The sequence below is a fragment of the Halyomorpha halys genome, unplaced genomic scaffold (genome assembly GCF_000696795.3).
Source record: "Halyomorpha halys isolate HHAL.00 unplaced genomic scaffold, Hhal_1.1 Scaffold2412.1, whole genome shotgun sequence".
In the NCBI taxonomy this organism is placed as follows: domain Eukaryota; kingdom Metazoa; phylum Arthropoda; class Insecta; order Hemiptera; family Pentatomidae; genus Halyomorpha; species Halyomorpha halys.
The window spans coordinates 45,298-56,271 of NW_027111574.1; the positions used below are offsets into that span (position 1 = coordinate 45,298).

Consider the following 10,974-nt stretch of genomic DNA (forward strand, 5'->3'; position numbering starts at 1 on the left):
TTCTGATGAAGTTTATCATTATTAAATAAGAACCATCCGAAATCTCTTTTTAATAGCTGTGTACTACAATTAATTCTACTCCAATAACACAAATATGCACACTGATTCATGCATATTTGACAAGCTTGGAAAGGTATTCCCTCTTGCAAGTTTTTAAAAATATAGTTAACAAAAACTAGAAAAGTCCTCTTTTTTTTATCATTTACATACCAATTATAAATAAAATATAAGTGTATGCACCTCACACTATTGATGCTATCCTGGGACATTGGAACGTTATTCGGAAGATACACAGAACTTATTTTAAACCATTTTCTCAGTTGATTTTCACTAAAATATATTAATACAATATATTTAGAACTATTAATGAGGCAATATCACTATAAACTGATAGATTATCACAAGAAAACACAATAAACACAATGAATAACTTAATTCAAATATCCCGCTCTTAAGAGACCATTTTAATTAGATTTCAATTAATAATAATTTTATATTGATCAACAATCCGTCTGATTTGAATTAATGCACATATTTTTTGTAATATATATTTATGGTTATAAAAATTAAAGAAAACCAGGAAAATAAAATCGATAATGGAATACAGTATTTTATATAAGTGCTGCGCTCTATGGTCACTAGCCGAACGGAGTAGTTTACTGCATTAACTCTCTCCCTCTACTCTTTGTTGTGTCTTGCAAATTGAAATTGTTCCTTGTTGACTATTTTATTTTTATCTTGTGAATTATTAATTTCGAAATGACTTCCGCTGTAAAGAAAAGGGTTTGCTACTACTATGACAGTAAGTATATTCATTTTAGGGATTATATTTACTTTAAATTTAAATTACGAGATCCATGAGCGAAATAGTATGTCATGTAATATGATAAGACCTCATTGTTATTGGTTTTTATTGCTATTTAAGACCTTGTTTCGGTTAATTTTCACAGTAATGCTACATTATGTGTTTAACTTTATGTTCAAATACTATGCGATGTTGTGTTTGTATTGTTTTCGCAGCTACCGGGCACAGATATCGTCGGCCATCGTTCATGCCACCGTAACTTGACATGTTATTTACGGGTTCTAAGTTTAGGATAATTTAGTTGAATTTCGTCCTCTAAAATTTCACTTGTAATAAATATTAACGTTTCTTGACTTTTCATGTATTTCAGGAATTGTTTTATTCCTAAATCTCCTCTTAATGAATTTGAACTTAAATACAGATTCATGTATTACGGTGGCCTGTATAATCAAACATTGTGGTTGATGGTGGTCTGTTCTGATCTACATTATAAAAGAGTGTTTAATGATATCCTTTTCACTTTTATATTTTCTAATTCATTTTATTTATTAATAGGTGACATTGGTAATTATTACTATGGACAAGGTCATCCAATGAAACCCCATAGAATAAGAATGACACATAATTTGCTTTTGAATTATGGGCTTTACAGGAAGATGGAAATTTATGTAAGTTTTAATGCCTAAATTTTCCCTTTATTAAGTTACACATTCTATATGAAGTTACTATTGTTTTATCTTATTATTTTAGAGACCCCACAAGGCAACTGCGGAGGAAATGACTAAATTTCATAGTGATGAATATATTAGATTTTTACGAAGTATACGACCTGACAATATGTCCGAATACAATAAGCAAATGCAGAGGTGTAAGTTATTTAATATAAAAATTATTAATTATGAGTTGTGTTTGTCTAAAACATTTATTATTGACTTAAATTTAGTGTCCTAGTCTGAAATATATGAGCATTTTATCAGTAATTATTGTTAGACCTTTTAGGGGTAAATATAATAATTTTAAGGGTGTGATGGATATATCTTTAGATTATAATTTTAAATATAAAATTTATTGTTGTTATTGCTATAATATTTGATTCATTACATAGAGATAAATTTATATTTATTTTGTATATGTCCTGATCCTAGGTTCAAGAAAATATTTAGGATTTTATTGTTACTTATTTTTATTTATTTAAATGATAAACTTAATTAAATTTACTGTGCTGACCTAAAATCAGCTAGTTATATTTTCTGTTAGATGATATGAATAGTAGATTCCTTTAAACAGCGATTTGTGTTATATTCTGATTGCCCATATTGATGAAAGAATCTTAACTATTACAATTGATATTAGCCTGCAACAATTAGTTACTGTAAATCTTTGTCTATAATACTATCTTCAGTTTTATCATTCAGGATTTTTCATATCTAACACAAAATAAATTTTAAAAATCCAATTTTTCTCATATTTCCCATGGTGTATCCTCTCATCAGCTCACACCTAATGAGCAACATATCTTGCCTTGAATATCAGTTTGTTATTACTAATTCTCAGCTTGTTTATATTTGATTATTACTACATAAACAATGTTATTTTTCCTCATTAAGTTATCAGTACATACTGTTTTTCATTAAGAAAAATGTTATTAAATATTTTTATTATTTGCATGTGTTTTGGTCATTCAGAAATTATGGTTACTAAGGGCATAGCTCCAAAGCTATTTTTCAAAATCATTCTTCATTTACAGTGTCAGCAAGTATTGTATATAAACATGTGATTAAGGTTAACTGCAACACTTTAGTTATACTGGATGGTTTACAAACATTTTTGCTTTGATGTATATGTTGCATATTTGATGTTTGTAAAGGGTTAATCTAAGTTATAGATAGTTGAGTATAGTTTTGTTTTGTGAATTATAAATACTTACTCATGAGATAGAACTAAAAATCCCTTATATCAGAAATTTTAATAGTTGGGCTCATTTCATTCCTAACAGATCTCATTGAACAATTAGACACAATAGGAAATCTACCTAGAACATGTGTTTGAAGAAACGTACTGTGGACTTCTATAACATTTTTCAATTGTTATAACAACAACACATTCTTTTATGTGCCCCTTTCATTTTGATTATGCATTAAGGAAGATCTATTTCTCTTACATTAATTATGAATGAAAAAGTAATTATGTCACAGCTCTGCTCTTTTCTTAATTAGGATTTAAGTTTTTTTTTTAAAAAATAAATGTCAAACTGATAAATCACTAACCATTTTGAGTTATGGAAAAAAATTAATTATTTGTATAACTTGAATTAGATTATAGGTTTTTAACTTATGCTATCTAATGGAAGATAATTTAAGTAAACCAACACCACAGGGCCCATGATATATTTGGTTAGGCCAAATACACTACTAGAGTAGGTATTAAGTCTACTTATCAGTGTTTCCCGTCAATTCAGTATATAATTCTTTCAATAACTATATAATGAGAAATAGAGATAATAATAGCTTATTCTGATAAAACTGAGATTCGTTTGATAAGCTAAAAAGCTGATATTTAATTATTTTGGGTAACAAATATATTTTTTATTGTATGTAAGTCCTGTTTCCATCAAGAAGGTAATGAACACCTTTATTATGATAAATAAAACATGATAATAGATTTAATTAATTAACACTGGCAGAAACATCCTTGAAATTCAACTAAATCGTTTAATGTTTCAAGTTTGGTCATAATTCACAATTTCTTGTAGTCAATAGAAACATAAGTATTTTAGAAAATGGTGATAATAACCATGTTATTCTGGTGTTGCATGACCTGCTAACCATTTTTTGTTTTCCCAACTACAGTTGCTAGAGGGAGACCCTTTCTTGTGCGGCCACCATTCAGTTTTGGTTATCCTTATTCCTCCCTTCATTGGTTAACATAGTCTCATCATCACCTATCTTGGCCTTACTTCTTTACATCTTCCTTATCTGGCCCATTTCAACTTTCCCAGTGTCATGCTTTAATTACATTAGGGTCTCCTCAAACCTCTTGATTGCTTCTTTGTCTCCAGTCTCCTGTTAAATAAACAGTTCTTTTTTTTATGAATTAGAACTCTTCTTTTAAATAATTAGAGGCCTATTCCTCAGTTTTTGTTATTTTTCAGGTATCTGATCCATGTATGAAAACCAGACTTCCTATATGGAACGATCTTGGTCCAACAAGATAAAGTGTTGTTGTGTAAAGGTGCTGTAGCACAAAGTAATATCAGTTTGCAGAAATGATCTTTCTTTTATTTTTACTGATACCTAATTGTCATTTGTAATTTATGAACTCAGGAAACTTTTCATATTTGTGCTAACCAGAGGTCATCTTCAATTCTAGATACATGATTTCTTCTGATTCCATATATCTAGTCTTATTTTCATTTATGATAAGCCCCCCTAGTTGCCTCCCTATCAATAGAGACTAAAGTGGGTAAAGATGTATTCTTTTTGTGTTCATATTCTCTTTCTCTTTCCATGGTCCAATTAAAAATCAGATTCATTACTGACTTAAATCTACTTTGGGTAATGCTCATGTTCAACAGGGAGGAATTGGTGAAACAGAATTAAGGTTCACCAAGGAACTTTGTATGCTCAGGGAAGTAAGGATATCCCACTGTAATTTGTACACTTCAGTTGATTACTCCTTTGTTTGAACTGTGAATAATAGTTTTCCTCCAGGTGTTTAGTTTCCTGATTTAGTTTTCTTTTATTAGATAGTTTAATGTTTCATAAAGTTATCTTGTCATGTTTGAGGAGCTTTGCAGAGCCCAATAGTTTTTTGCCCTTCAGTTAGTCCAATGCAGCAGTGATCTCATCCTCATATTCAAGCTCTACTTGGGTACTCAGCTCTATAGTTTTTTGTATTTATCCATTGTAGATCTTTCTAAAGTACCTTCTCCATTGTGACAAATAGTCCTTATTAGTGATATGAGTCCCACCACTCATATAAATGGGTGCTGATACGTGCTTTTTGTGGGCCAAATTCCAATATTGTTTCCAATTACTCTTCTTTCTTGTCATCTTCTTTATTTTCTCTGGAAAGGTGAGTACATATAATGCTTATGTTGTGAAATGGTCCCCATACACTTCTACACATATTCCCAGAATGACTGTCATCAATCTGATTTCCATATTTCAAAAGATGAATCCTATTCAGAACTTAGATTTATTGCATTTCCTCATTGTTTTACTAGTAAAAGGTCACTATTTTAAGTGTAGTTGGTATGATCCATTAAATATTATGAAGTGTATAATATTAAACAAGCGTTTTTTCAGTTAATCACATACATTTTTGGAGTCTTTAAATTTTTTACACTATTTATTGTCTATGGAAATACAAAACATGAACCAAATAAATCCTGTAAACACTTTACTTCTCTAATGATCACATTTATTTCATAGTAACTAGCAAGTCGTCGCAGGTCTTTCGATCTTTTTTTTTTTTCATATTAGATCATTCATTTTTAATTAGTATGGTTTATTATCATTTAAAAATTGCACCAGTTTGTGCAATACACACATACAGTTCACGTCCAAAAGAAATTAAGATTGAAGTAATCACATTATCCAAAATATTTTATGTAACAACCTAATATGTTGAAAGTTGGTGATCATCAAGAAGAAGCATTAGACACTTATTTAGTATCAAAATGTATTTATGTCATTAATAAAAAAAATGAAACAGGAATAAATAACTCAGAAATCCTGTTACTGTATTAAAAGACTGTTTAAATTGTTTTAAACCATTTAATTTGTAGAATGTCAAAATTTATTGCTTTGATAAATTTCTTACGTTATTAATTTAATTATGGCAGAGATAATGATATAATTTTTTCTTTGTGTTACAGTTAATGTTGGTGAGGATTGTCCTGTGTTTGATGGTTTGTATGAATTCTGCCAGCTTTCTGGAGGTGGTTCAGTAGCAGCTGCTGTCAAGTTAAATAAACAAGCTGCTGATATTTGTATAAATTGGGGTGGTGGTCTCCACCATGCTAAAAAATCTGAAGCTTCCGGTTTCTGCTATGTGAATGATATTGTTTTAGGTAATCCTATTGCGTCATACAATATTCATATCCTAATAATTATTGTAATGTAACTCTTATAATAGGTTATTCTAGTTGTGGTATTATATATATTTTATTATGGATGATTTTATAATAAGAGGAAACATAACGTTTATAGGTATCCTTGAACTTTTGAAGTATCATCAGCGTGTTTTGTACATTGATATTGATGTTCACCATGGAGATGGGGTTGAAGAAGCTTTTTATACAACTGATAGAGTTATGACAGTTTCCTTCCATAAATACGGTGAATACTTCCCTGGCACTGGAGATCTAAGAGTAAGTTGGAAAACTGAGAAAATATATATATTTAACCGAGGTGCATGACTTTATTTCTCTGATTAATTCAATTTTTTAGGATATTGGTGCTGGAAAAGGGAAATACTATGCTGTAAATATCCCATTGCGTGACGGTATGGATGATGAAAGTTATGAATCCATTTTTGTTCCCATAATTACGAAGGTCATGGAAACATTTCAGCCATCAGCTGTTGTCTTGCAATGTGGTGCCGATTCACTTACTGGTGACAGGCTTGGGTGCTTTAATCTCACCGTCAGAGGTATATTTTCTGAACATTTTCTTTTAGATTTATTTAATATTATGATTCTGTACATTTTATGTTATGAAATTTTTTCACAGGGCATGGAAAATGTGTTGAGTTCGTCAAGAAATATAATTTACCATTCTTAATGGTTGGTGGTGGTGGATACACAATTCGTAATGTTTCACGTTGCTGGACTTATGAAACATCTGTTGCTCTGGGAACAGAAATAGCCAATGAATTACCTTACAATGATTACTTTGAATATTTTGGTCCAGATTTCAAGCTACACATTTCTCCATCCAATATGGCAAATCAAAATACACCTGAATACCTAGAAAAAATTAAGTAAGTTGATTATCACATAATATGAAATATTTTTTCAATATTCCAGTTGTAGTCACAAATTTTACTTGTAATTCTATCTTGAATTATATATTTAAAATTTTATCTTTAATAAAAAACTTTAGTTGTTAGATGAATAAGTTTAATATTTTTTTTCTTTTTTTGCAGAACAAGACTATTTGAAAATTTAAGAATGCTTCCACATGCCCCAGGAGTTCAAGTTCAAAGTCAGTGTTATTGTATATTTGATATTATTAAGCTAGTTTTGTATATGTTTTTCTAACTATATCATTATATTGGACTTTAGGCATACCTGAAGATGGAGTTGCTGAAGAGTCAGAAGATGAAGAAAAACACAATCCTGATGAAAGAGTTCCTCAAGCAGTAGCTGATAAGAGAGTCACTGGAGATAATGAGTTTTCAGATAGTGACGATGAGGGTGGCCGTCGTGACCAAAGAAGTTTTAAGAGGAAAAGGCCTCGTTTAGAAGCAGGTGTTCCAATGGAAGCTGACACAGCTTCCTCACCTCAACCTAAAGGTTAGTTTTGTTCTTTTTCTCATACTATACTGTTACAGTATGCAGAATATGAAGCTCAGTGCATGTACTTGGGTTCATTGTTCATATCAGACTTCCAATTCTTTGTTGCTGACTCTTGTCATGCGAGCAATTGTGTCCTCATATGAATCTCATTTTTGGAACTCTAATCCTCTGTCCATCAGCAAATGCTGTAAGAAGCTGGGTACTCTTGGGATATCAGTCACTATATTTCGGATTCAATAAAATTAAATCTGGTAAATTCATGCGAGTTTTACAAACAAGGTTACTTTCTCTCAGAGATAAAAAAAAATAGGGGACAGAATGGGGTTCCGAAAATTTTTTAAGATAACACCAGTAGATTTCATTATCACGCCAAATTTGCTCGCTAACAACATCCTTTGGTTTGATGATTATTAATTTATTTTAAGATAGAAATAGTATTCCGCATTTTTAATAAGAAATTTTTAAAAAAATAAAAACTTGGAGGTAAAACAAGCCAAGATAGTGGAAAACGGTAGCTGTGGGTCAGATTTATATTTGCACTAAGATTGTATTACTACAGTGAGTTCAATAATCCCATTTCAGGCAGTATTCAAAGCATCTGTACAATACTAACCAGCAACTGCAGAGCCTCTATTTTGTTCTGATTCAGCTCTGTGATAAGAAGTCGGTAACAAGGAATCTAAGTGCATACTAGCCCTTAGGTTATAGGTTAGCATTAATAAAAATAAATATTAGGATGAATACAGAGTTCTATCCAACTTATTATATGTGTATTAGGACTAGAGGTAAAGTAACATCAAAAATACTTTTATTATCTCAAAGTGTGATGATGTAAATTTTTAAGACAAATTGGTTTTAGGTTATCTCAAAACATGGCAGCTTGCCAATTTTTCCTGCTCATTATCAAAATGTGCTGAAATGATTCTATTACCCCAAGTGGTCATTAATTTTTTTTATTATTATTATTCTCAGTAATTCCTTGATGAAAATAAAAGTTCTTTTCAATACTATAATGTAAAAAAGTTAAAATTCTTATAAAATACTAAGAAAAGTTCATAGTACATCACAATGTCAGTAATTTATTGAACATAAAATCAACTGCCCAGGCTCCATTACTTGCAGGGTAACAAAATTTATTAGAGAAACGGGCTGGTGGGCATTACATTTTCGCATTTTGATTTTTCATGAAAATTAAGGTCGATGAGAGAAAATGTTCTTGTTGTTTTTGAGTTCTTTGTGAGGCTGTATGTTTACGAACCGTCATGACGAGAATGGTCAAGTTTTCAGGAGAACCTAAAAGTTAAAGTATCCCTACTAATCCCAACACTGGGAATTGTTGACACAGTTCGAACAAATTCATTAAATGAATGACTACAGCAAACAAGAATTTGTATTGGAAAATATCTTAAAAAAGTAATAATCAAAGACATGAAAATAAGATATTCTAAATTATTGAAGAAGAAAAAATGTATGCTTTCAGTACCACATTAGAACGTTCATACCAAATTTCATTTTATTTTCGGCCAGGTCCACAATTAGTCTTTTTTCCCGATTCCTACTTACATTGCATCTTCTATAATTGTTGGTTACATTGTGGCTGTATTTAGCCAACCAGTTCCATACTGGATTTCAAATCAAAAATGGCTGTCAAGATCCAGGAAAGTAAAAATCTGGAAAGAACTTTAACTACAATAACCAGAATGGAAATAAGAATAATACTTGAAAAAGAATGGAAGAGTTCTTGACATGTAAAGTCTCTTGAAGAAACAAACATTTATTTAATAAGTTGAAAAACAAAACAAAAATTGTTAATAACTATTACTTAAACATTAGAATTTTCAAAAAGATTAAGCCAATTTTTTACTAATACAGGTATTTTAGTTTTCTTAGAACATAACTTTTTACTGTAAGTGATCTTAGTTGTCTATAATATAAGTTCATCAAATAACTGTATTTTGTGATTTATGAGGAATTTTATTGAGTGCCCCATTATTGGGGCATTGAAACCGGGAGGGTACATGTATAATTGTACTATTAGGTATATAGGTTTCTTGGCTTGCTTTTTCTTATATTTTTAGAAAATATACTGTTTAAGTAGATATTTTATTAATTAAATTGTCTGATGAGGCTTCCTGAGATGCATTTTATATCAAAATGTCGTTTATTTATTTTACTCTCATTTCTACCAAAAGTAGTGATATTGAGGATGAGCCCAATGCTAAAGTCAACCGCCTATCTGGCTATGAACTCAAAGCAAATTGTTAAAGAAACTAAAAGGTAATGAGCACTATGGTGCTGATATTATTAAAAAGGAACAGAGTTGAATATCAGTAATGCTTATAAATTTAAAAAAAAATATTATGTCCTATTAACTGGTAAGTTATTCATAGATATCAATTGTTAGGCATCAAAATAATAACGGTGTGACAATTGCACGCTTAGGATGGAGTCTCACCCATACTAGCCACGAGATGAAGTACTTCAGAAAAAGTGAAAATTTTAGTTTTGCAGCTATATATAGGTGTACAATACACCAAATCTATGGGTGGTCTCAGGGAGATCTCAGGGACTCAGCTTCATGACAACTTCTTAAAATTAATATAATTTTTTTTTTCTATTCAACTGTGAACTGTTTCAAAATTCAGCAGCTTACAAAGTGAATTGTGGACCAGCTACAATTTGTTTCTTGTTTATGTATTGCTTATCTTATTAACTAATATATTTAGTTATATTCACTTTCTAAAAGCCTAACATTTTGGGTTGAACTAGGTTCCACTTAAACATCCAAAAAAAATAATATTCGAAATGATAAAAACTTTAGGAACGAGTCACTATCTCAAGCTTCACCAAAACATGTACCAGTGAATAGCATAAAAATGTATGTCACGAATATTTAACCATTTTGGTTATATGAAAACAATAGGATTATTCATGATCTTTAATTCAACATTTTAAAGTGTTAAATGGAGAAATATTTCCTTTTACCACGTTAAAACGATATAGCATTTAACATGGTTGAAAGTCTTTTAATAGATCTGCTAAATGGAGAATGGCATCATCACACAACAGACCAGCCAGGCTCCACACCATTTGATAGGTTAGTTGCTCGTGGTCCGTGTTTGGTTTCTGTTTTCGAGGTTCTTAAACTAATACAGTAATGAATAAAAACAATAATAAAGTAATGACAAAAAAACTTGGAGAGGAAACAAGTAATTTCATTAATTAATAATTAATTATCAAGTAATTTATTTTCTTAATCTTAATAAAGATTACAAAACAAGTTGCCTATCCACAATATAAGTTTCAAATCCACTAGGAGCTCCTCTGCATTTAACAATAACATGGACTTTATAATTATGAGAGATAGTTGACCGTGGATGATAAATGAGGAGAAGATGGTTGGGGGTGCGGTCAATGAAACACAAATAAGTATGACTAACTTATTTTAATGTGCCGACGTTTCGGCTAGAGTTTCTAGCCTTCTTCAGGGCTAAAAACAAAACAAGATAACAACCACAACATAAGATAACATGGACTTTAAATTAGGCTACTCAAAATCAGGGGGTGCGGTCAGCAAATAATCAAAAATATTTATTTATGCCGATCATCATCAGGGCTATAAAAACAAAAAAGACAACAACCATCA

At 30.5% G+C, this 10,974-nt stretch overlaps 1 protein-coding gene across 1 annotated transcript in view; it reads left to right on the top strand.

Annotated features, from left to right (window-relative positions):
• Positions 1-645: 645 nt before the first annotated feature.
• Positions 646-10,974, top strand: part of HDAC1 (histone deacetylase 1) — a 14,128-nt gene continuing 3,799 nt past the window's right edge. The window contains exons 1-9 of the mRNA XM_014437293.3: positions 646-802; positions 1,361-1,473; positions 1,556-1,673; positions 5,685-5,879; positions 6,019-6,179; positions 6,259-6,460; positions 6,541-6,790; positions 6,956-7,014; positions 7,095-7,325. Coding sequence (XP_014292779.1) covers positions 760-802; positions 1,361-1,473; positions 1,556-1,673; positions 5,685-5,879; positions 6,019-6,179; positions 6,259-6,460; positions 6,541-6,790; positions 6,956-7,014; positions 7,095-7,325 — 1,372 coding nt within the window. The 5' untranslated portion in view covers positions 646-759. The remainder of the gene's footprint in view (positions 803-1,360; positions 1,474-1,555; positions 1,674-5,684; positions 5,880-6,018; positions 6,180-6,258; positions 6,461-6,540; positions 6,791-6,955; positions 7,015-7,094; positions 7,326-10,974) is intronic.